This window comes from Pseudophryne corroboree, chromosome 8 (genome assembly GCF_028390025.1).
Source record: "Pseudophryne corroboree isolate aPseCor3 chromosome 8, aPseCor3.hap2, whole genome shotgun sequence".
Classification (NCBI taxonomy): domain Eukaryota; kingdom Metazoa; phylum Chordata; class Amphibia; order Anura; family Myobatrachidae; genus Pseudophryne; species Pseudophryne corroboree.
The window spans coordinates 67,609,027-67,636,091 of NC_086451.1; the positions used below are offsets into that span (position 1 = coordinate 67,609,027).

Sequence of the window (27,065 nt, forward strand, 5' to 3'; positions counted from 1 at the left end):
GCGGCTTAGCGTGTGCAATACTGCTAAAATCGCCTTGCGAGCGAACAACTCGGAATGAGGGCCATTGTGTAAGCTAGTCAGCAGCAAATTTCATGATAATACATATACTCAGTAGCTGGTTTTCTCCATGCCAGTAAGAAATATGGCCGCCTGACTGCTGGTCGGCCATTTGTCTATGGACAGGTATAAGAGCCCAGTGCACAGCAGCATCAGTGGCAGTTGACAGTTGAAGCTCTGGTGGCTGATACTATAGTCTTGCCTTGGAAGAGCGAGCTAGTGTGCTTTGCAGCTAGTGTTATACTTCCAGCGATTATCTTGTTGTTCAGAACACAATAAAATCTGTGCTTTTCCTGAACATTTTTTTTATTTAATTTTTTCTATTTGGTGGATTTATTTAACATCTGGAGATGAGCCGGAGAGAGCTGAGACGGCTCCTGGAGGACCAGCGAACATGGAGCCGTCAAGGAGATCATGGTAAGTGAGATATTTTGGGGCAGTGATTTCAATCTAAGGGGCAGATTTATCAAAGATTGGAGAGAGATGAAGTACCAAGCGATCAGCTTCCAACGGTCATTAAAATGACAGGAGCTGACTGGCTGGTACTTTATCTCTCCCCACATTCCCTTTCTCCAAGCTGTGATAAATCTCTGCTGTGTCCTCTCACCCTGTGTGGCATGTGGGCGGCAGTTGGAGTTAGCTGCACATTAGTTATATGTCCTGCCTTACACTTTGTGGGAGATTCATGAAAGCTCGGAGAGAGATAAAAGGTCTATGTATTTAAGGCTTGGAGAGAGATAAAGTGAATGGAGATAAAATACCAACCAACCAGCTGTCATTTCTACAACACAGCTTATAACATGTCAGTTAGGAGCTGATTCACTGGTACTTTATCGCCATCCACTTTATCTCAGGCTTTATACATAGACCCCAATGTACCAACCAATCAGCTACTAACTGTCATTTTACAGTCAGGGGGGAGATATACCAAGCCTTAGACTTAAAGTGATATAGTGGATAGAGATAAAGTACCAGCCAATCAACCATGTTACAGGCTGGATTTGAATGATGACTGTTAGAAGCTGATTGGCTGCTACTTTATCTCTCCCGAAGTACTGATAAATATCCCCCCATGCTATGTTACCCTGTGTACCATGCGGGGGCAGTTGGAGATGTGGCCTCCATGCATCAGTAATAAATTAGGGCAATTTGGCATTTTGCAGATCATTGTGTAAACAAAATCTACAATATATAGGGATCACAAATTCTGACCAGTGATTGGTAAATTAGGTTTTTGTACATGTTGAATTTCAGATTAATTAAAGCTGTAGATCGCTAGTGTATGGTAACAATCAGCAGATTTGCAGACCGTTACTAGTAACATGATGAGCCTTTTCAGATTCAGCAGATCTGTATTTGCTGAAAATGATCTGCAGTCACTAAACAATATCTGTAATGTATGGGGGCAGACTGGTGGATTGGGGAATCTTTAACCACTTAACTAATTATTTTTCCCTTTAAAATCATTCATAACATTATTTTTCTTACTTTTTTTTAGTAATATAGTTTCAAAAGTATTTTTGAAATATGATATTATGCTCATCTCCAGACCCGGATATCCTAGTCACAAACTGGCGGACACAGTGTGGGGGGGGGGGGGGGGGGAGGTGAGATTGGGGGGGGGGGGGGGGGATGGGGTCACATGTGATCTGACTGTGCCAGTTAAGTGGTTAAATGGGGGGAATCATTGAATCTGTGAATTATTATTTTTTAGTTTTGTGATAGCTGAAGTACTGTACACATTATCTCTATGCCCTGCCTCACACTCTCTTATTCTCATATATATATATACAAACCATCCGGCACTTATAGGTACAGCTCATAATAACGCACTGGTGTAGGATCTATTGAGCTGACATCTCTCTTCAGTTGCTGGACCAATAGGGGGAGGTGACGCAGTCTGCAAAGTGCTCTGAGTGTCAAAATAAACTGGCAATGGGGTGTGAGGGATTAAATAGATCATGGACGGGTGTGAGTGGTGCAGGATTAAACTCTATGGAGGCCCCAAGGCAGAAAAATCTCGGTGCCCCCCTCGCAAATTATCTCAATACATTTTTCATTTTACCAACCAATTTTATCAACCAACAGTCTATGATCTGGAAACTGTAATGTGAATCTGAGGTCTATGGTTTATGTACTATACAGAGTATGGGAGATATGTGGGTCAGGTTGGAGGGATTACATGCATGAGCTGGATGGAAAGTTTTGGGGTGGAAAGAGGAGTGTGAGCAGATAGTGGGGAGTGTACGGGGTCCAGGGTTGGGTGAGATGTCACCAGCAGCCATGAGAAGATACAGGGTGAGATAGACATGCCCGGATGAATTGTGGGTGTGAGGTGATTCTGCTTATGTAGGCCTGAGAGTGCGCTGGCGCAGGGAATAAAGCAGGTCATGGGTGCAGACTAGCGAGGAGGGACGCAGTGATGGGGAAGTAATGCAGAGGGAGAAATAGGAGCTGACAGCTGAGCTCTGGGTCCAGCAGCTGAACAGAGATGGACACAGCCAGCTTGGCCCAAAGTAACATGGTGTCTCCGAGCTCACAAAATCACCAAGTCATTGTATGATGTAAGGGGTTTCTCATACTCAGCCCTCAGGACCGCTGACAGGTCACGTGCTGCAGACCCCCTAGCTGGGGCACAGGTGGGCTCATCACTCGCTGCATCTGTCACATTACAAAAGTTGCAGCGCATTCATTGCTGACTGACACAGTCTTGGTAGACATAGGAGGTCTGGAAAACATGACCTGTTACGGGTGCTGAGGATCAAGTATAAGAAACACAGACCTGAACCATTAAAGCTCAGTCCTCATCATGTTTTCATTTAAAGACTAGTTCAGTTTTTTAGATGTTTTTTTTTTTTTAAAGTGTTTTTCCTTTTCCGCTTCCCACTTAGAGAGTTCCTTAAAGGCTATTATTATTATCATTATTATTGTTTTTTATTTATAAGCCGCCACAAGTGTTTTGCAGCGCTGTACAAAGGACAGTACAGGGAGACAAAATGTAACATTACAGTAAATAAATAACAAACATAGAGTACAGGCAACAAAGAGCACCACAATTCTCATACATAATACAGCTCAGATGTAAGTAGTGAGTGAGTGATCAGCGCACTACTAGGAGCTGGTGGCCATAGATAGAGATGAGCCTTTACCAGCAGGAGAAAAAGCCAGTAAAGATGGTTGCTGAGTAGGAGAGGGTTTTGACAACAAGAGGAAAGAGGGCACTGCTCTGAGGAGCTTACAATCTAGTAGGAAGGGGCGACAGACAGATGACATGAGGTGCAAGCAAGCAGGAGGTAGACCAGACTCTCCCACAGCCCTGACACCCTTATTCCCATCTCTTTATTACCCTCCCACCTATTCTACCCCAAATAATGCACCCTCACATCTAGCCCAATCTCCACTCTGAGCTGCACTCGTTCCTCTGGTGCCATTCATTTATTTTCCCTCCAACCACTCATAGATGTTATAGGAGCTCCTTGTGATACTTATGGTGGTTCTGTCTGAGAATCACAGGGTTCTGGTCAGCGACTGACTGTCTGAATGTTACAGTCACTGGTATTACCATACCCTACTCCGCAGCAGACACACACAGCAGTACTCACTCATGCAGCTAAATGCAGCTAATTGTACTGTTACTGCTCATTAGAATCATCCAGCGCTGCCTCCCTTCTCTGCTCTACTCATCCTTATTTGGAAAATCTACACCTGGAATACATTTCTAGCGTCCTGCCTGAGCACCCCAACCAGTTTGCATATATTTGGGCACCTCGGGTTTGTCAAAACGAAGCCTCCTCCACTATATCCCCTGCTGGGTGTAGTATGGTATGCCGGTGCTCGGGCTCCCGGCGACCAGCATAACGGTGCCGGGAGCCCGACCGCCGGCATACCGACAGCGTGGCGAGCGCAAAGGAGCCCCTTGCGGACTCGCTGCGGGCACGGTGGCGTGCTACGCGTGCCACACTATTTTATTCTCCCTCCAGGGGGGTCGTGGACCCCCACGAGGGAGAATAGTTGTCGGTATGCTGGGTGTCAGGATTCCGGCGCCGGTATACTGTGCACCAGGATCCCGACAATCGGCATACAGAAGTCCACCCCCCTTGCTTAGGTCTGATATTTGATCACTTTCTTAATGATTTGTCATGCCAGCTTCCTTCTCCCTTCCCACCTGTACCACTACCAACACTCTCTTCTAACTACAATAAATGAAACGACTCTTATTCTGACAGCCTCTTACAGTGTAACACTACCAATGATATACCAAAATAATATTATATTTGTATTATTATTGATGTAACTCAAATTATTGATCAACAATTGATTGGTCCATGTTATCTATAGGTAATTATTATGGCTACAATATAAAGGTATATCTTTTCAGATGAGTCATCGCAGACCGTGTTTGAGGAGAGGCTGCGGTCTGAGCGACGCAGAGGTGTAAGAAGAACTCGTCAGAACACCCGGGAACATCCATCAAGCGGAGAAACATCTCCTCGGCTACAGAGACCTCGGAGGGAGCACAGACATCGAAGCCGCTCTCCTCTTCCTACTCCTCCGGTAGCAACAACGGACAGACCAAGCCCAGATCCTCGCCCTGGTCCAAGCTCCCAGCAACCAGCTGAGAATGAGCAGAATCTTCCAGCCATGGTGATTGAGATCGACGGGCAGAATCTCTCCGCCATGATGATCGAGATTGACGAGCAGAATCTCCTGGCCATGATGATCGAGATTGACGAGCAGAATCTCCTGCCCATGATGATCGAGATTGACGAGCAGAATCTCCTGGCCATGATGATCGAGATTGACCAGCAGAATCTCCTGCCCATGATGATCGAGATTGACGAGCAGAATCTCCTGGCCATGATGATCGAGATTGACCAGCAGAATCTCCTGGCCATGGTGGAAGAGATCTACGGATTCCAAATGACCACCGTTGCAGAGGATGAAGCAGCACAATCGTGTGCTATCTGTCTGATGGAGTACGAAGAAGGGGAGCGAGTGATCGTCCTGTCCTGCAGCCACAGGTATCATCCAAGCTGCATCTTACGGTGGTTTGCAACAAATCTCAGCTGTCCTCTGTGCCGCAGAGAGTGCATCCTGAGGCCGGCCGTGTGCCTGATCCGCTGAGTACGGCGAGAAGAGGAACATCTAAATCCCCATCTTCTCTCCATTCCGTACCATCTCCTCCACTGTCCAGTTCCATCAGCCGACTACTATATCTCCTGTACTCCTACCACCCTCCTGTGGCCTAGGCTGGACATATCCACAGACTCCATCACCACACTGGGCCTGATTTAGGTCTCGACGCTGTAGCGGAACATGCAGTCAAGTACTGATGTTCGGTACCTTGCACATGTGCCGGACCCATGCATGTGCAGTACAGGTCTATGGCGTTGGTCATACTACGGTATTAGATTATCAGTGATTGACGGTCTGATGCTGCGTGAGGACGGGGAACGGGCGGTAACAGCCTCAGTTTCCCTAAATGGATTTGTGTCGCCGCCGTTGTTGGGGAGGGATGCGGTTAAGAGCTCCGTCTGAGGTTGGAGATATCCTGGCCCCTTCATAGTAGATAAGGTGGCTGACTTCCGTGACTCCTTGGGTCACTCGGCCTGCTTCCATGTAAGCAGTGCGATAGCTCCTCCATCCACATATGAATCAGGCCCACTGTGTCCCTATCAGCCAGTGGCCATCTTATGTGTGGCACTGGGGGAATCCTATGCATAGCCCACAGCCATCCTGCTTTGGACAGGATAGTCCCACTTTTCGGGAACTGTCTGGCTGTCCCACCCATGGGGCACACTGTTCCAGGGTGGGGAGTTAGGGGGAGCACTCTCACCCCTGCTCTGTATAGCATAGATGCCATGCGCCCAGAATCCACCAGGGCCTGATTCAGAGATGGATGCAGATCATACAGTAGCTGCGTCTATGAAGGCAGCTGCTGAATGAAAATATATAATGGCCAAGGAGGCGTCTTGTACAATCAGACATCAGCTGATGTCTTCTCTGATCCGCTGCTGTTCTAAGCATTGTACCATCTGCATGAGCATCGGTCATCCGAGTAACCCTCAGGCCTCTTTACACCAAAAAGATGGGTCCGACATCAGTGGCAGAACTTGAGAGTGGTGGGCCCATGTGCAAAAATATGCTCTGGGCCCCCCTCCTCCGCCCTACGGGAGATGCAGTGGGTGACAGCGGGGAGAGGCTGTGGGTGACGGATAGAGGTAGAGGGAGACATTGGAAATCAAAGGGTGATGGGGAAGGCAGAGGGTGATGGGGAGAAGCATAGGGTGACAAAGGAATGCAGAGGGAGACAAGGAGAGGTAGATGGTGATGGAGAGGCGGTGGGATGGTTATAGCAAAAGGCAGAGGGTGACAGAGAGAAATTGACATGGAGAGGGTGACAGGGAGGTAGTGGGTGAGAAGGAGACAGTTGGTAACAGGGAGATAGTAAGAGACAGGGAGAGGGTGACAGGGTGATAGTGACAGGGTGATAGTGAGTGGCAGGGAGAGGGTGACAGGGTGATGGTGAGTGGCAGGGAGAGGGTGACAGGGTGATGGTGAGTGGCAGGGAGAGGGTGACAGGGTGATAGTGAGTGGCAGGGAGAGGGTGACAGGGTGATGGTGAGTGGCAGGGAGAGGGTGACAGGGTGATGGTGAGTGGCAGGGAGAGATTGACAGGGTGATGGTGAGTGGCAGGGAGAGGGTGACAGGGTGATAGGGAGTGTCAGGGAGAGGGTGACAGGGTGATAGGGAGTGTCAGGGAGAGGGAGACAGGGTGATAGGGAGTGTCAGGGAAAGGGTGACAGGGTGATAGTGACAGGGAAAGGGTGGCATGTAGATAATTGGTGAAAGGGAGAGAGTGGCATGGAGATAATTGGTGACAGGGAGAGAGTGACAGTGACAGGGTGATAGTGAGTGGCAGGGAGAAGGTAGTATTAAGATAGTGGGTGACAGTGACAGGGTGACAGGGCGATAGTATCAGGGAGAGGGTGACAGTGACAGTGAGAAAGTGGCATGGAGATACTGGGTGACGGAGAGGGTGACAGTAACAGGGAGAGTATGACAGGATGAATGTGGGTGACAGGGTGATACTGAGTGGTAGGGAGAGGGTGGCATGGAGATAGTGGGTGCTTGGGGAGGCAATAGAGAAAAGCAATGAAGTGGCTGCAGGCAACGTCATTCAAAAGTTTACTTACAGTACTTCTGTGTCCAGGTCCTACAACACTTCTGTGTCCAGGTCCAGGTCAGATCAGCGCTGCTTGGCTGTGAGATGGGCTGGGCTGTCTCTACATGCAGTGGCAGGGCTGGCCTCCATCCACTCATCTTGGCCACGATGCAGGGGCAGATCTAGACTTTACTTTTAGGGGGCGGTAATTATTTCTCCTGACTCCTCCCCTTTTTCATGCCAACTCCTCCCCTTTACAATGTCTCTTACGGTGACCTGGGCCAAGTGCCCAGCATCACTCCTTATATGCGGCTCAGGCCTATGGGTCTGCCTACTTGTGGGCACTCAATCTAAATAGGGCCTAGTACGCCTTAACTGGCCACAGGCCTAAGGCCTGAGTTTTAGCCATGCGCCTAGTGCCTGCCTACCATGGGGCAGGTTGGGTGAACTGGGCCTAATGCCCAGAGTCACCTTATACACCTACAGGGGCCACACTTAACTGATAGGGCCTAGTGCCCTCTGACCACAGGCCTAAGCGTGAACTGAGCCACAGGCCTAGTGCGCGATATCTGCGCCCTGAACCAAAGGGCCCGCCTAGTGCGCCACAGGCCTAGTGTCTGATTTGACCCCAGGGGCCTAATGCCTGAAATCTGATGGTCTAGTGGTGAAGGGGTTGACTTGCGCGCCTCAGTGTTGGCCTACCTACCCTGTTGGAGAGGCGATGCCCGATCCTCAACTTCTGTCTTTGGCTGCCGCCCCTTCTCCATGGTCAGCTGGCGCTGGAGGTCTTCTTTCTTGATGGCAGCGCATTCAGGCCACTTCCACAGCCTCAGGAACTGCCAACTCCTCCCCTTTACAGTGTCTTTTCTGGTGACCTGGGCCAAGTGCCCAGCGTCACTCCTTATATGCGGTTCAGCCCTATGGGCCTGCCTACTTGTGGGCACGCAAACTAATAGGGCCTAGTACCCCTTAACTGGCCAAAGGTCTAAAGCCTGACTTTTAGCCATGGGCCTAGTATCTGCCTACCATGGGGCAGTTTGGATGACCTAGGCCTAATGCCCAGAGTTACCATATACACCTATGGGGGCCACACTTAACTGATAGGGCCTAGTGCCCTCTGACATGCCCACAGGCCTAAGCCTGAACTGGTCAACAGGCCTAGTGCTCGACCTCTGCACCCTGGGCCAAAGGGCCCGCATAGTGCGTCACAGGACTAGTGTCTGATTTGACCCCAAGGGCCTAATGCCCAAAATCTGGTGGTATAGTGGGGAAGGGGGTGACTTGCGTGTCTCACTGAGGGCCTACCTACACTGTCTTTGGCCGCCGCCCCTTCTCTGCGTTCAGGCGGCGCTGATGAACTTCTTTCTTGATAGCAGCATATTCAGGCCTCTTCCGCGGCCTCAGGAACTGCTCCCGCAGCATCCTCTTCACTCTCCGGCCGCTGCGATCCCTTCTTCTTTCTTCCATGGCATCCGTCTTCTTTGGTCCCAGCAGGGGCAGCCCAGCATCTCCAGAAATGCTGGGCACCCCCCCAAAGTGTTGCGCCTTCCAAAGGTCCTGTCAATCCTACAGGGGGTTTCATAAAACAAACTGCTATCAGACATCGGTGCTTTTAACACTGTTGTCATCTTGATAAAGACGCTGCACAGCGTAGAAATGTGTAGAAACAGTGTTTTATATTGGTCTGACAACCAAAATCCATATTTCTGAACCCACTGCGTATTGATACCCGGGTTACATCTTCCAGTGGATTGTATATAAAATCATTATGGTACAGTTGTCTTGTCCAATTTTATGTATTTATCATTTCTAATAAATACTTTTGGATTAGAATACGGTTCTTTCTGGTTCCATATATATGTTATTTGAGACATCAGTCTCTATCATTATCCAGCCATTGGGACTACAGAAGTCCAAAGAAACCTTTGGCCCTCATTCCGAGTTGATCGGTCGCAAGGCGAATTTAGCAGAGTTACACACGCTAAGCCGCCGCCTACTGGGAGTGAATCTTAGCTTCTTAAAATTGCGACCGATGTATTCGCAATATTGCGATTACTAACTACTTAGCAGTTTCAGAGTAGCTCCAGACTTACTCTGCCTGTGCGATCAGTTCAGTGCTTGTCGTTCCTGGTTGACGTCACAAACACACCCAGCGTTCGGCCAGGCACTCCCACCGTTTCCCCGGCCACTCCTGCGTTTTTTCCGGAAACGGTAGCGTTTTCAGCCACACGCCCCTGAAACGCCGTGTTTCCGCCCAGTAACACCCATTTCCTGTCAATCACATTACGATCGCCGGAGCGATGAAAAAGCCGTGAGTAAAAATACTTTCTTCATAGTAAAGTTACTTGGCGCAGTCGCAGTGCGAACATTGCGCATGCGTACTAAGCGGATTTTCACTGCGATGCGAAAAAAAATACCGAGCGAACAACTCGGAATGAGGGCCTTTATGTGCGTTGCATCTATTTGTTACAAGTAAGCGTACATGTAAAAATCTGCTCAAGTTTGCATCTATCACCACTTTGGGTGTCGACGTAAAGGAATGAGAGATTTATAATTGGATTGGGACCTTCCACACACTCTTCCCTTCCTTGTATCACTGACTGGTGGAGCTGTGTTTATTTGCAGTATTACACTAATGTGTGATTTTCTTGTTTCTATGTGATTACCATCGGACATTACATCGTTTGACTCTATTGTGAAATCACCACATTGAGGATCAACAAAAGTTTGGGACATTTTAAGTGCAAGTGAGATTGTACCCTTTTTCTTTTCCATATGTTGTTATAGGTTGGTGAGCTATTTTGTACTATCTCGTGCTGCTTCATTGTGCAGCGCCATAGGAGGAATTGTTTATTGTATTCTTCAGCTCCTGCCCGGCCTCTGATGTCAGACAGGGGCAGGGCCTATGACGCAACCTGAGCTGATTGGCTACAGCAGAGTATACTAGGGTGCCTGCTGTGGTTTCTCCTCCCTTTTTGCTCACCTCTGTGGCTTCAGCTTCGGGGGTGGCTTTAACTTTTTCAGAATTTAATGAAGAGCTGAGAGAAGATGAAGCTGTTTTCTCGACGGAGGCATCGGTGGCTGGTCCGCCTGAGACTACAGGTGAGGCACAGCCAGATTAAGGGAGGGCCCAGGGGATACGTTACCCCGGGCCCCATAGCCTCTCAGGGGCCCCTGTGTTGGACCAATTTGTTTTTCAGAGATGGAGACAACCTTGTCTCCATCTCTGCAGCGGTCGGGGCCGCCCCCATGCACAATCAGAGCACCTGCCTGGCTGCTCCTCACAGAGAGCTCTGATCGGCAGAGCTCTCTGCATTGGATACATTGCACCCACACAGCTGAGGCCGGGAGCTACTGAGCATGTGCAGTAGCAGCTCAGCTCATATGGACTCCGGCAGTGACTCTCCTCTTACTTATTTGGTTAATTTTGTATTTTGCGTGTGTATGCGTGTGTGTGTGTATTTGTAGGTATGCGGTGTGTATGTATGTATGTATGTATGTATGTATGGTGTGTGTGTGTGTGTGTGTGTAGGTATATGCTGTGTGTATATGTGTGTGTGCGTGCTATGTGTGTTTGTAGGTATGCTGTCTATGTATTTATGTATGTATGTATGTATGTATGTATGTATGGTTGTGTGTGTGTATGTATGTATGTATGCATAATATATGTGTGTGTATGTATGCTGTATGAGTATGTATGCTGTGTGTATGTATGCTGTGTATGTGTAGGTATACTGTGTGTATGTATATATATATATATATATATATGTATGTATGTATGTATGTATGTATGCTGTGTGTGTTTGGATGCATACTGTGTGTGTGTGTGTGTGTGTGTGTGTGTGTGTATGCTATATGTGAGTGTATTCATGATATGTGTGTTTGTAGGTATGCTGTGCATGTATGTATGTTGTGTATATGCAAGTATGGTGTGTGTGTGTGTGTGTGTGTGTGTGTGTGTGCTGTGTGAATGCATGTATGTATGGTGTGTGTTTGTATATATGTATATGAACACATGCATATTATATATATATTGGGCCTATATCAGTTAGGATTGCAAAGTCTGCTAAGATGCAGAATTTGCAATCCTTGTGATCGCATGCTGACAGCTGCCCATCGCAGGGCAAGACCACCCGGCATGCTGACTGCCACCGCCACCCCCCTCCCCCCTTGAGCAAGCAGAATTTGCGATTGCACAGCAATTTCTGCTTGATTGCAAATAATGGGTAGCCTCCTGCCGGCGCAGGCCGCCAACACTTTTGTGATTGCAGCGGCTGTGTGTGACATCATGCAGCCATCCCGACCACGCCACTGCCGCACTCCATTCACGCCGCCGTGCACCCGCAATGCTCCGTTTCCAGCTAGGAATTGTAACGTTGCTGCCCAATGAACGTCCACCCTCCATGCCCACGAATGCCTCTGCCTGATTGACATGCAGAGGTGTTCTCATTTTCTGCTGGAGCGCGCAGGAAATGTGGGTGCATGCGCAGGAGAGGCCCTGCGGATTTGCCCACTTCCTTTTAGTAATTCTTGCAGTTGGATCGCAAATAGTCGACCATAGTCCTCAGGGCGCCCCCTTGACTTGAGTTCCCCAGACCCCCGTAGCCTTTATCTGGCTCTGAGATGAGGCACCGGGGGAATCAGACGATGACGATAGATCTTCCTCCTCTTCGCTGTCACCTTCTGCTACTAGCGCGGTCAGGGTATAGAAGCGTTCTGCTAAGTATGCTAGACAAGAGGCTGTTAGGCGCGGCTAAGCTCCGGCGGGTTTAGATAGTTTGCGCAGGGCTTAGCAGCGTTTAGGCGCATGCAGGACTTGTTGCGCTGTTTGTTGGTCTTGTACGTCTCCCCCTGTCCTCCCTACTCGGGGATTAGCTACTCGCCACTGTTGGCAGTGGGAGTCTAGAGGGATTTAACAATTTTTTACCTGGACTGACGGACTTAATTCGGCTTAATTATACTTGATTTGGCTAATTGGATTTTAATTATATGTCCCTCAGCAGGTTTTAAGTTTTACCTCTAGCCGAGTTTACTTGTGTGACCCCCCCCCCCCCCATTTATTTGTTTTACCTCCTATCCTATTGTATCTATATGTTGCTTCGATTGGCCTGAAGCTCGTTTACATGGAATTTCCATGCTATTTTTTTTTTTCTTTTTGGCAGATCCTCATTTCATTATGTTTCCAACAGAACTGTTTCTATTTTACGTGTCAGTTTGATCATTTTCTCTGGTTCTTTCCATCCCTTATAGGTTTGCTGGGCGATAGGCGCAAGGATGGCATAGCTGCCCGCTCATGTCTTCTGCTCGGCTAGGTTTATGGCTTTAAGTTTACGCCTTTAAAGCTCATTTAAATAAATAGATAACAGTTTCTGCCAAATTCATGTCTCCGTGTCGTTAATTTATATAAGGTTTATGTTGGTTATCACTGATGCATACACAGGGCAATCCTCAGCCGTTAGGAGGGTAATTAGAACCCTTACTGCCCCCAATGCTGTAGCTGTGTGTATGTTATCAGGGGTAAGAGGGGATGTGTCTGAGGACTGGAAGCCAGTAGGCAGCTTACTTATACCCCTTTTCCACTAGCTCCTTAAAACATGGGTAAATGCGCGGGGGCACGCATTTACCCGTGTTTTTCCGTAATGGAAAAGGGTCCCCCTGCAAATTCCTGGATCAAGTGATCCGGGAATCCTACCCGGGTAGCTAGCCGGGCTGAACACGTGTTCAACCCGGCTAGCTGTCTAGTGTGAACGGGAGCCGTGTCGAGGCGACACGGCTCCCATTCACAGTGTATGGGAGGGCAGCGCTGGGAGATCATGTGATCTCCCAGCTCCGCCCCTGCCGTGTCACTAGCAGCGTCACCAACCCGGCAATATGCGGGGAGCACTGTCTGAAAGGGGGCTGCAGCACGGGTCGCAGCCATGTCAGGTGACGCGGCTGCGACCCGTGCTACTAGTGGAAAAGGGGTATTATATAGCATGCCAGAGCTGCACAGCAATGTCCATAGGGGTTATACATGTAACATGGTTACAGACTAGCACATCTCATTACTAATATACTAGATAATAGAAGGGGAGGAGAGAGCTCTACTACAGCAGCAACAGCTGACTTTCTGCAGGAGGAGAGGACACAAAGGGGGAGAAATCCTGAAGATGCCAGTGGCAAGAGCTGATCAGGGGAAGCAGAGGAGGGGTCATTGGCAGAGACAAGTGGGTGGGAGTGTAAGGTGAGCTGAGAAGGGATCTGTAGGGAGAAGAGTGGGTAAGGGCTTTGTAGGTGAGTATGAGGAGCTGCATTTTATCTGTGGGGTATAGGGAGCCCATGTAGTACCTGCCACAGGTGAGCAGCAGAGGCAGAACGACAAAGGGGAAAATGAGGTGGGCAGCACAGGTAAGGGTAGACTGAGTAGGCGAGATGGTTATTGGGATTACCAGAGAGGAATAGATTACAGTAATCCAGGTGAGAGAGGAGGGGAGGGTGAATGAGGGGTTATATTAGCTTCAGCTCCAGGTGAAAGAGGAGGGGATGGTGAATGAGGGGTTATATTAGCTTCAGCTCCAGGTGAGAGAGGGGGGGATGGTGAATGAGGGGTTATATTAGCTTCAGCTCCAGGTGAGAGAGGAGGGGATGCTGAATGAGGGGTTATATTAGCTTCAGCTCCAGGTGAGAGAGGAGGGGATGGTGAATGAGGGGTTATATTAGCTGCAGCTCCAGGTGAGAGAGAGGAGGGGATGGTGAATGAGGGGTTATATTAGCTTCAGCTCCAGGTGAGAGAGGAGGGGATGCTGAATGAGGGGTTATATTAGCTTCAGCTCCAGGTGAGAGAGGGGGGGATGGTGAATGAGGGGTTATATTAGCTTCAGCTGATACTGGAGATAATATGGAGGTGGAAGCAGCAGGATTGGGTGAGGGACTAAATGTGAGGAGATAAGAGGGAATACAGATTATAGATTGCACCAATGGGCACCCTAAATGGCAGCATGAATGTATTCTAATAGCATGACTAATGGTACAATGGGACTGGTGCCAGTTACTCACTGTGCCTTCCGCTCTCTGCTCAGCTGCTGCTGATCCAGCCTCTTCCTTATCTCCCTGCTAAGCTCCTCCTCCTGCCGCTCCAATGTCTTAGCAGCACGTCCAGCCAGGAGCCTCTGCCCGTTCCACTCAGTGTTCCGCTGCTTCTCCTTTTCCTTCTTCCTCTGAAAAAGCAACATGTGATCATGAGAAAATAATACTTAGGAATATTTTATTGCCCGCCGCTAACCTCTGACATGGGGCCACAGAGTAGTCCATGGTGCATACCACATAATGCACAGCCGTCAGGCGATGCATGCATCAGTAGTGGGTGATGGAGAGGGATCCAGAGCGTCAGCTACTGGAGACAAGCTCTGGAATGCTTCACACGCTGGAACATGGTAAATCTGACAGTATAGCAGCCTCTGTAGAAACCTATTGGGGGTCCTTCATACTTGCCTACCTGACCCTCTCCATGAGGGAGAAAATGCTCTGTTCCTGGACTTTCCTGGTAATGTATGCTTGCCATCACCTGTGGTGAGCTAGTTAATTGATAAGAAAGGTGTTTCACCACAGGTGATGGCAATCATACATTACCAGGAAAGTCCAGGAACAGAGCATTTTCTCCCTCATGGAGAGGGTCAGGTAGGCAAGTATGGGGTCCTTTGAGGTTAGAAATGGAGTGGCTGTGGCAGATATTGGTGAAATCTGCTGCGTTCTATCCATGTTATATTCAAGGGATCCTTAATATTTGTGGGTAACAGCAGAAAATGGGTGTTTTTGTGGGGGACATCCCACAAATAGTGTTTAATACATATGCCCCATAGTGGTATCAAACATGAGAGATCATCAGGGCCGGACTGGGACTAAAAATAGGCCCTGGCATTTTTGAAGCACACAGGCCCACCTCTGTCACTCCTCCCCTTACTATTCCTGACTCCTCCCACTTATTAGTCTATGCTCTTACAAATATAATTAATATTCTAACAACATACAAGCGTACATCATTCTCTATTAAAATACACACAACCAGTGGTTGAAGTGGAAATTTTGAAGTGGGGGTATGGAAATGTGAAGTTTGTAAATAAGTGTGCGCTCCGAAAAAGGAGGCGTGGCCACTCAAAAAGGGGCGTGGCCTTCAGTGTAGTTTACCACACCATACACCCCTTACGCATTATGCACCACAATAGTAGGACCCTTTATACTACAGGTTGAGTATCCCTTATCCAAAATGCTTGGGACCAGAGGTATTTTGGATATCGGATTTTTCCGTATTTTGGAATAATTAGATACCATAATGAGATGTCATGGTGATGGGACCTAAATCTAAGCACAGAATGCATTTATGTTACATATACACCTTATACACACAGCCTGAAGGTAATTTTAGCCAATATTTTTTATAACATTGTGCATTAAACAAAGTGTGTCTACATTCACACAATTCATTTATGTTTCATATACACCTTATATACACTGCCTGAAGGTCAATTAATACAATATTATTAATAACTTTGTGTATTAAATAAAGTTTGTGTACATTAAGCTATCAAAAAACAAAGGTTTCACTATCTCACTCTCACTCAAAAAAGTCCGTATTTCGGAATATTCCGTATTTCGGAATATTTGGATATGGGATACTCAACCTGTATCTAGTACTGGTGCCTCTTTCACATTATACCACACAGTATGAAGCAAAATTCACATTATAGCACCCGGTATGAGCCGAAATTTACATTATATGCCCGCAATAGTGCAGTGCCAGATCCACAATTGCCAACACAGTGCCAGGTATACAAATGCCCCCACAGTGCCAGGTATACAAATGCCCCACAGTGCCAGGTATACAAATGCCCCCACAGTGCCAGATCCACAAATGCCCCCACAGTGCCAGATCCACAAATGCCCCACAGTGCCAGGTATACAAATGCCCCCACAGTGCCAGATCCACAAATGCCCCCACAGTGCCAGGTATACAAATTTACCCACAGTGCCAGGTATACAAATGCCCCCACAGTGCCAGATCCACAATTGCCCCCACAGTGTCAGATCCACAATTGCCCCCACAGTGTCAGATCCACAAAAGCCCCCACAGTGCCAGGTATACAAATGCCCCACAGTGCCAGGTATACAAATGCCCCCACAGTGCAAGATCTACAAATGCCCCCACAGTGCCAGATCCACAAATGCCCCTCAGTGCCAGGCATACAAATGCCCCCACAGTGCCAGATCCACAAATGCCCCCACAGTGCCAGGTATACAAATGCCCCCACAGTGCCAGATCCACAATTGCCCCCACAGTGTCAGATCTACAATTTCCCCCACAGTGTCAGGTAATACCTGAAACTGTGGGGGCAATTGTGGATCTGACACTGTGGGGGCAATTGTATACCTGACAGGTATACAAATGCCCCCACAGTGCCAGGTAAACAATTGCCCCCACAGTGCCAGGTATACAAATGCCCCACAGTGCCAGCCAATTGCCCCCACAGTGCCAGGTATACAATTGCCCCCACAGCAGCCAGTGCTGCAGCTGCTTACCGCTGCTGCACTGCTGCTGCTGCTTCTCCTCCGGGCTCCGGCATTGAGGGACGGGTGAGTCAGGAGAGGTAGCGCCCGCCAGCGCGGCTGTGTCTGGCACGGCGGCGGCATATAGCGGACTTCGTGAGCCAATCAGAGCTCGAGGACCGGCGGCTTCTGATTGGCTGCCGGTCCGCGAGCTCTGATTGGCTCACGAACCGGCGGCTGGTTTGAAGTCCGCTATACGCCGCCGCGCCAGACACAGCCGCGCTGGCGGGCGCTCTCCTCTCCTGACAGCTGAGACGCTGCCGCCGGACTGAGCGGCAGCGTGTATCAGTGAGCGCTGGACCGGCCCACGTGGCCATCAGCCCTTCTGGCATTTGCCAGAAGTGCCAGATGGCCAGTCCGGCCCTGGAGATCATTATAGTACAGAAATAAATTTGGGCCCATTAGCGCTAGTAACACCGTTGCGTCACATGCACAGTGTGACTTAAAATAAGATTTTACTCACCGGTAAATCTATTTCTCGTAGTCCGTAGTGGATGCTGGGACTCCGTAAGGACCATGGGGAATAGCGGCTCCGCAGGAGACTGGGCACAACTAAAGAAAGCTTTAGGACTACCTGGTGTGCACTGGCTCCTCCCTCTATGACCCTCCTCCAGACCTCAGTTAGGATACTGTGCCCGGAAGAGCTGACACAATAAGGAAGGATTTTGAATCCCGGGTAAGACTCATACCAGCCACACCAATCACACCGTATAACTCGTGATACTATACCCAGTTAACAGTATGAAATATAACTGAGCCTCTCAACAGATGGCTCAACAATAACCCTTTAGTTAAACAATAACTATATACAAGTATTGCAGACAATCCGCACTTGGGATTGGCGCCCAGCATCCACTACGGACTACGAGAAATAGATTTACCGGTGAGTAAAATCTTATTTTCTCTGACGTCCTAAGTGGATGCTGGGACTCCGTAAGGACCATGGGGATTATACCAAAGCTCCCAAACGGGCGGGAGAGTGCGGATGACTCTGCAACACTGAATGAGCAAACACAAGGCCCTCCTAAGCCAGGGTATCAAACTTGTAAAATTTAGCAAATGTGTTTGACCCCGACCAAGTAGCTGCTCGGCAAAGTTGTAAAGCCGAGACCCCTCGGGCAGCCGCCCAAGAACAGCCCACCTTCCTCGTGGAATGGGCTTTTACTGATCTAGGATGCGGCAGTCCAGCCGCAGAATGTGCAAGCTGAATCGTACTACAGATCCAGCGAGCAATAGTCTGCTTTGAAGCAGGAGCACCCAGCTTATTGGGTGCATACAGGATAAATAGCGAGTCACTTTTCCTGACACTAGCTGTCCTGGAAACATAAATTTTCAGGGCCCTGACTACGTCCAACAACTTGGAATCCTCCAAGTCTTTAGTAGCCGCAGGCACTACAATAGGTTGGTTCAAATGAAAAGCTGATACCACCCTAGGGAGAAACTGGGGACGAGTCCTCAATTCTGCCCTATCCATATGGAAAATCAGATAAGGGCTTTTACATGACAAAGCCGCCAATTCTGACACACGCTTGGCCGAAGCCAAGACCAACAGCATGACCACTTTCCACGTGAGATATTTCAATTCCACGGTTTTAAGTGGCTCAAACCAATGTGACTTTAGGAAATCCAACACCACGTTGAGATCTCAAGGTGCCACTGGAGGCACAAAAGGGGGCTGAATATGCAGCACTCCCTTAACAAATGTCTGAACTTCAGGAAGTGAAGCCAGTTCTTTCTGAAAGAAAATCGACAGAGCCGAAATCTGGACCTTAATGGAACCCAATTTTAGGCCCATAGTCACCCCTGACTGTAGGAAGTGCAGAAAACGGCCCAGCTGAAATTCCTCCGTTGGGGCCTTCCTGGCCTCACACCACGCAACATATTTCCGCCATATGCGGTGATAATGGTTTGCGGTCACTTCTTTCCTAGCTTTAATCAGCGTAGGGATGACTTCCTCCGGAATGCCCTTTTCCTTCAGGATCCGGCGTTCAACCGCCATGCCGTCAAACGCAGCCGCGGTAAGTCTTGGAACAGACAGGGCCCCTGCTGGAGCAGGTCCTGTCTGAGCGGCAGAGGCCATGGGTCCTCTGAGATCAGTTCTTGAAGTTCCGGGTACCAAGCTCTTCTTGGCCAATCCGGAACAATGAGTATAGTTCTTACTCTTCTTTTCCTTATTATCCTCAGTACCTTGGGTATGAGAGGAAGAGGAGGGAACACATAAACCGACTGGTACACCCACGGTGTCACTAGAGCGTCCACAGCTATTGCCTGAGGGTCTCTCGACCTGGCGCAATATCTTTCTAGCTTTTTGTTTAGGCGGGACGCCATCATGTCCACCTGTGGCCGTTCCCAACGGTTTACAATCAGCTGGAAGACTTCTGGATGAAGTCCCCACTCTCCCAGGTGGAGGTCGTGCCTGCTGAGGAAGTCTGCTTCCCAGTTGTCCACTCCCGGAATGAACACTGCTGACAGTGCTAACACGTGATTTTCCGCCCATCAGAGAATCCTTGTGGCTTCTGCCATCGCCATCCTGCTTCTTGTGCCGCCCTGTCGGTTTACATGGGCGACTGCCGTGATGTTGTCTGACTGGATCAGTACCGGATGGTTTTGAAGCAGGGGTCTTGCCTGACTTAGGGCATTGTAAATGGCCCTCAGTTCCAGAATATTTATGTGTAGGGCAGTCTCCTGGCTTGACCATAGTCCCTGGAAGTTTCTTCACTGTGTGACTGCCCCCCAGCCTCGGCCCCCCAGTCCTGTATGCCAAATCTGCGGCCCTCTTGAAGATGAGCACTCTGCAGCCACCACAGCAGAGACACCCTGGTCCTTGGAGACAGGGTTATCAGCTGATGCATCTGAAGATGCGATCCGGACCACTTGTCCAACAGGTCCCACTGAAAGGTCCTTGCATGGAACCTGCCGAATGGAATTGCTTCGTAGGAAGCTACCATTTTTCCCAGGACTCGCGTGCGGTGATGCACCGACACCTGTTTTGGTTTCAGGAGGCCTCTGACTAGAGATGACAGCTCCTTAACTTTCTCCTCCGGGAGAAACACTTTTTTCTGTTCTGTGTCCAGAACCATCCCCAGGAACAGTAGACGTGTCGTAGGGACCAGCTGTGACTTTAGAATATTTAGAATCCAACCGTGCTGTTGTAGCACCTCCCGAGATAGTGCTACCCCGACCAACAACTGCTCCCTGGACCTCGCCTTTATCAGGAGATCGTCCAAGTACGGGATAATTAAAACTCCCTTTTTTCGAAGGAGTATCATCATTTCGGCCATTACCTTGGTAAATACCCTCGGTGCCGTGGACAGACCAAACGGCAACGTCTGGAATTGGTAATGACAATCCTGTACCACAAATCTGAGGTACTCCTGGTGAGGATGGTAAATGGGGACATGCAGGTAAGCATCCTTGATGTCCAGTGATACCATGTAATCCCCCTCGTCCAGGCTTGAAATAACCGCCCTGAGCGATTCCATCTTGAACTTGAATTTTTTTATATAAGTGTTCAAGGATTTCAAATTTAAAATGGGTCTCACCAAACCGTCCGGTTTCGGTACCACAAACATTGTGGAATAGTAACCCCGTCCTTGTTGAAGGAGGGGCACCTTGACTATCACCTGCTGGGAATACAGCTTGTGAATTGCCTCTAGCACTGCCTCCCTGTCTGAGGGAGTTGTTGGCAAGGCAGATTTGAGGAAACGGCGAGGGGGAGACGTCTCGAATTCCAGCTTGTACCCCTGAGATACCACTTGAAGAATCCAGGGATCCACCCGTGAGCGAGCCCACTGATTGCTGAAGTTCTTGAGACGGGCCCCCACCATACCTGGCTCCGCCTGTGGAGCCCCAGCGTCATGCGGTGGACTTAGAGGAAGCGGGGGAGGACATTTGTTCCTGGGAACTGGCTGTATGCTGCAGCTTTTTCCCTCTACCTCTGCCTCTGGGCAGAAAGGACGCGCCTTTAACCCGCTTGCCTTTTTGGGGTCGAAAGGACTGTACCTGATAATACGGTGCTTTCTTTGGCTGTGAGGGAACATGGGGTAAAAATGCTGACTTCCCAGCTGTCGCTGTGGAAACGAGGTCCGAGAGAACATCCCCAAACAACTCCTCACCCTTATAAGGCAAAACTTCCATGTGCCTTTTAGAATCTGCATCACCTGTCCACTGCCGAGTCCATAACCCTCTCCTGGAAGAAATGGACATTGCACTTATTTTAGATGCCAGCCGGCAAATATCCCTCTGTGCATCTCTCATGTATAAGACTGCGTCTTTTATATGCTCTATGGTTAGCAATATAGTGTCCCTGTCTAAGGTATCAATATTTTCTGACAGGGAATCTGACCACGCAGCTGCAGCACTGCACATCCATGCTGAAGCAATAGCTGGTCTCAGTATAATGCCTGAGTGTGTATAAATAGACTTCAGGATAGCCTCCTGCTTCCTATCAGCAGGCTCCTTTAGGGCGGCCGTGTCCGGAGACGGTAGAGCCACCTTCTTTGACAGACGTGTGAGCGCTTTATCCACCCTAGGGGATGTTTCCCAACGTGACCTATCCTCTGGCGGGAAAGGGTATGCCAAAAGTAATCTTTTAGAAATTACCAGTTTCTTATCGGGGGAAGCCCACGCTTCTTCACACACTTCATTCAATTCCTCAGATGGGGGAAAAACCACTGGTAGTTTTTTCTCCCCAAACATAATACCCTTTTTTGTGGTTCCTGGGGTAAAATCAGAAATGTGCAACACATTTTTCATTGCCGCAATCATGTAACGTGTGGCCGTATTGGAATGTACACTAGTCTCATCGTCGTCGACACTGGATTCAGTATCCGTGTCGACATCTGTGTCTGCCATCTGAGGTAGCGGGCATTTTAGAGCCCCTGATGGCTTTTGAGACAGCTGGGCAGGCACGAGCTGAGAAGCCGACTGTCCCACATCTGCTATGTCGTCAAACCTTTTATGTAAGGAGTTGACACTTCCACGTAATTCCTTCCACAAGTCCATCCATTCAGGTGTCGGCCCCGCAGGGGGTGACATCACATTTATCGGCACCTGCTCCGCCTCCACATAAGCCTCCTCATCAAACATGTCGACTCAGCCGTACCGACACACCGCACACACACAGGGAATGCTCTGACTGAGGACAGGTCCCCACAAAGCCCTTTGAGGAGACAGAGAGAGAGTATGCCAGCACACACCAACAGCTCTATATAACACAGGGATTAACACTGTAACTGAGTGATTTTTCCCAATAGCTGCTTGTATACACAATATTGCGCCTAAATTTAGTGCCCCCCTCTCTTTTTTACCCTATGTAGTCTGGAAACTGCAGGGGAGAGCCTGGGAGCGATCCTTCCAGCGGAGCTGTGAGGGAAAAATGGCGCCAGTGTGCTGAGGGAGATAGCCCCTCCCCTTTTTCGGCAGACTTCTCCCGCTTTTTTCTATGTATATCTGGCAGGGGTATTTTACACATATATAGTCTCTATGACTATATCATGTGTTATTTGCCAGCCAAGGCACTCAATATTGCAGCCCAGGGCGCCCCCCCCCCCCCCCCCCCCCAGCGCCCTGCACCCATCAGTGACCGGAGTGTGAGGTGTGCATGGGAAGCAATGGCGCACAGCTGCAGTGCTGTGCGCTACCTTGATGAAGACCGAAGTCTTCTGCCGCCGATTTCCAGGACCGTCTTCTTGCTTCTGGCTCTGTAAGGGGAAAGGCGGCGCGGCTTCGGGAACGGACGATCGAGGTCGATGTGTTCGATCCCTCTGGAGCTAATGGTGTCCAGTAGCCTAGAAGCCCAAGCTAGCTGCAAGCAGGTAGGTTCGTTTCTTCTCCCCTTAGTCCCTCGTAGCAGTGAGTCTGTTGCCAGCAGATCTCACTGAAAATAAAAAACCTAAAATAAACTTTCTTTTTTTAAGAGCTCAGGAGAGCCCCTAGTGTGCATCCAGCTCAGCCGGGCACAAAATTCTAACTGAGGTCTGGAGGAGGGTCATAGAGGGAGGAGCCAGTGCACACCAGGTAGTCCTAAAGCTTTCTTTAGTTGTGCCCAGTCTCCTGTGGAGCCGCTATTCCCCATGGTCCTTACGGAGTCCCAGCATCCACTTAGGACGTCAGAGAAATTAATGCAAAGCTGGATGATAATTGCTCAACAACAGAAAAATCGGCTTTGTGTACAGCTCCGAATCAGGCCTTAGTACATATGTAACTATAGAGTAAAAAGGGGGACGGCCCCAGAACTGTCCCAGTGCTGTCACACTGATCCCCTGACCTTATACCCGCCCTAGTACTGTCTCACTGATCCACTGACCCATCCTGCCGCAGTACTGTTTCACTGATCCCCGGTCCCTTCCTGCCCCGGTACTGTCACACTGATCCCCTGACCCTACCTGCCCGGTATTGTCACACTGATCCCCTGCCCCTTCCTGCCCCAGTACTGTCACACTGATCCCCTGACCCTACCTGCCCCGGTACTGTCACACTGATCACCTGACCCTACCTGCCCCAGTACTGTCACACTGATCCCCTGACCTTATACCCGCCCTAGTACTGTCTCACTGATCCACTGACCCATCCTGCCGCAGTACTGTTTCACTGATCCCCGGTCCCTACCTGCCCGGTATTGTCACACTGATCCCCTGACCCTTCCTGCCCCGGTACTGTCACACTGATCACCTGACCCTACCTGCCCCAGTACTGTCACAATGATCCCCTGACCCTACCTGCCCCAGTACTGTCACACTGATCCCCTGACCCTACCTGCCCGGTATTGTCACACTGATCCCCTGACCCTACCTGCCCCAATACTGTCACACTGATCCCCTGATCCTTCCTGCCCCAGTACTGTCACACTGATCACCTGACCCTACCTGCCCCAGTACTGTCACACTGATCCCCTGACCTTATACCCGCCCCAGTACTGTCAAACTGATCCCCGGTCCCTTCCTGCCCCAATACTGTCACACTGATCCCCGGACCCTTCCTGCCCCGGGACTGTCCCAATGATCCCCATTCACTATTGAAACTAAAACAGACACACTGTCCAGGGCACAGTAAAATGCTCCCACATGACAAAAGAAAGCCCCCAAAAATAAATAAAATGATAATATGGTCTTTGTAAGGTTTCCTCTGACATCTAAAAATACCTACTGGCAAGTCCATTGGCTTCTGACTAAAGAGTAGACTAATCTTACACACTAGATGATTTGTGGTACAATCACGGTGCCAGCAAACAAATACTCGGCATGACCATCATGTAGTGTGTACAAATCCTCGTTTCATGAATTGCGTGGTCGCATCTTTCCATCTGAGGTGCTGCACACCAGATGGCATGATGAGACGTACATTGCAGTGAGGTTAATTTCCCATCATTCCCTGCAGTAAAATGTGAGGAGCGGAAATTGCATGCCCAGCTTCAGCCTCCTAAAGCCTCTGAATTGATTAAAATGTGTATATTATAAACCACATAACTATAAATGTATACAGACTAATATAAAGTCTATATACATATTTTAATCAATTTAGAGGCTTTGGGAGGCTGGAGTTGGGCTTACAATTGCCGCTCCTTACACTGCAGACTTAATAATGTGAAAAGGAGACTATGGGGGTCATTCCGAGATGATCGCTCGCTAGCTACTTTTTGCAGCCGTGCAAACGCCTGTGCAGCCGAGCAGTACAAAAAACAGTATGTGCAGTTTCTGAGTAGGTATGAACTTACTCAGCCGCTGCAATCACTTCAGCCTGTCCGGTCCCGGAATTGACGTCAGACACCCGCCCTGAAAACGCTTCGACACGCCTGCGTTTTTCCAAACACTCCCAGAAAACGGTCAGTTGACACCCACTAACGCCCTCTTCCTGTCAATCTCCTTGCGATCGGCTGTGCGAATGGATTCTTTGTTAAATCCATCTCTCAGCAACGATCCGCTTTGTACCCGTACGCTGCGCCTGCGCATTGTGGTGCATAGGCATGCACAGTAGTGACCTGATCGCAGTGCAGCGAAAAATCCTAGCGTGCGATCAGGTCGGAATGACCCCTATTTGCATTGGTAAGTAACATGATGAATGAGCATGTGCAGGAGGAAAAACAGAAGGCTTTGTTTACTAAGTTCCGAAAACTAAGCCTTGTAGCACTTTGCAGGAACAGACGTTATCACAACCGCTGTTCCTGTGACGTTTTATGCTGAGTAGCCTGAGAAAAAAGTGTTAAACATTTTTTTTAGTGTAGATATTGCCTGATAGATAATGATGGAGGCAATATCGACTTTCTTGCTGAATAGAACCCAATGAATCAGTCAGGCATGAGATTGGCAGGACGTCAGAGTGTGTACCCAGCATTAGTTTGTGCATCTGAATGGAAATTAGATTGTAAGCTCTCATGAAGCAGGGACTGATGTGAGCTCGTAAACGTTCTCTGTCAAGCACTGCACATACTGTACTTGCCGACTTTTGGGCTGCTCTCTTCGGGAGAGAGCAGCCAGGTCGGCTCAGCAAGGGGGCGGGACAAAGGCGTTATGGGGCGTGGTGGAGGCAGGACAGGGCGTGGCTGTGTGATTGCGCCATGTAAGCCATACCCCCCGCTGTGTAATGCCGCTATTACCGACATTATACAGTATGGGGCGTGGCTATGATGACGCGTTTCAACAAGAATCGCGTCATCGCCTGCCCGGACCGACCACTTTACTCGCTAAGTGGGCGGCCGGGCAGAGGGGACCCCTGAAATCAGGAGACTTGCAACAAAAGGGAGAGAAGAAGACTCTTTTGTGGGTGCACTCTTTATATGTTTCGAAGTCTCAAAAGAGACAAAAAATTGTAAATAAATTTTAAATATAACTTTTATTAACAACAATTGATAAAATAGTAGAGTTTACTGTCAAAAATTGAGGGTAGGGGGAAGGGTAGGGGGGGGTTTTTGGAAAAGAGGGGAACACAGAACGAATTTAATTACAGTGTAAATACTGAATATTGTTCTGAAATGCCTGGGTGCGATAATAACAGCTGGAGGCCCTGAAAGATGAGGCGTTTTTATTCTCTCGTGAGTAATGGTGAGAAGACAGATGGGATGGGTAAAGATGGAATGAGCAAGATGAATCTGCTGTCAGTGTTAGACGCTGAGCAAAACCGTCCAGGAATTTCTACTAAACTGAGTATTCCTCGAGAGTCTCCCACTCGAGTACTGACCCAGCCCTACACTGCTTAGCTTCCAAGATCGGAAGGATTCGGGCGTTTACCAGTGTGGTATGATAGTAGAAGAAATATTTGATATCGAGGGCTCGAGAATCACTGATGAGAGTTCACGAAAATGGAGAAATATAGAAAGGAAAGAGAGTGGGTAGAAGAGGAAAATAGGGGATCTGCTGCCACCGTTAGACCGGGATAATTACCCCTGAATCAGTGGTGAGAGTCCTGAAGATAGTAAAGTGAGGAAAAGGAGAAAAGAAACGATGCTGATATGCAAAAATTTGAGAATGGTTGATAGTCAATAGGCTGCTTGATTGCAGGATGCTGATAGTACCGATAATAGGGGTACTTGGTGTGATAAAGAGCAATTTGTACACAATTAGCAGACAATTACATTAATTAGAACCATGCATCACCATCAATTTGATGCTATTAAATTATTGCACATTGTACCAAAGTGGTATCAGGTAGAAAGAAAAGGAAAAAATGAATAACAGTTAATTATTTATGTTCCGCTGTATACAGAGCTGCAGAAATACTATATAATATGATTGCAGGATGCTGATAGTACTTATGATAAAGGTACTCGGTGTGATAGGGAGCAATTTGTACACAATTAGCAGACAATTAAGTTGATTGGAACCATGCATCACCATCAATTTGATGCTATCAGATTGTTACACATTGTACCAAAATGGTATCAGGTGGAAAGAGAAGGAGATAATGATCAACAGTTAATTATTTATGTTCCGCTGTATACAGAGCTGCAGAAATACTATATAATATCAAGATACGCAGTATAGAGGATGATGATAGGTTTCTCAGCCGAAGGATTATGTCAATTTAATGACTAAACATGAAGATTTAACAGTATCCTATAAGGTATTATGCCGCTAAGTGCCGACTGCCTGTAAAGCGGGTACTTACAAAAAACAGCTTTAATGAATGCTATTATAAAATATGCATCAGAAGATGAATACCAATAAATATGCAAAAAATGCTGCGATTGAGCAGATATTACCCGGAATTGTAGGGGGCGATCGGTCACTAATATGGGCAGAATGCTGTATGAGTACGGAATGTCCGTGTC

At 48.6% G+C, this 27,065-nt stretch overlaps 1 protein-coding gene and 1 pseudogene across 1 annotated transcript; one reads left to right on the plus strand and one right to left on the minus strand.

Moving 5' to 3' along the window:
* The first annotated feature begins 202 nt into the window (after positions 1–202).
* LOC134948539 (E3 ubiquitin-protein ligase RNF43-like) lies at positions 203–12,599 on the plus strand. The gene is made up of 2 exons (XM_063936584.1): positions 203–474; positions 4,436–12,599. Exons 1-2 carry the CDS (start codon positions 408–410, stop codon positions 5,179–5,181), a joined length of 813 nt encoding a protein of 270 aa, XP_063792654.1. The 5' UTR covers positions 203–407; the 3' UTR covers positions 5,182–12,599.
* A 13,327-nt stretch (positions 12,600–25,926) lies between these two features.
* Positions 25,927–26,046, minus strand: LOC134950041 (5S ribosomal RNA; annotated as a pseudogene).
* Positions 26,047–27,065: the final 1,019 nt, after the last annotated feature.

Excerpts from the sequence above, each read along its gene's own strand:
- LOC134948539 (XM_063936584.1), top strand. The coding sequence starts at position 408 with ATGAGCCGGAGAGAGCTGAGACGGCTCCTGGAGGACCAGCGAACATGG. Across the intron at positions 475-4,435 it reads GAGCCGTCAAGGAGATCATG|ATGAGTCATCGCAGACCGTG; the intron begins GTAAGTGAGATA and ends ATATCTTTTCAG.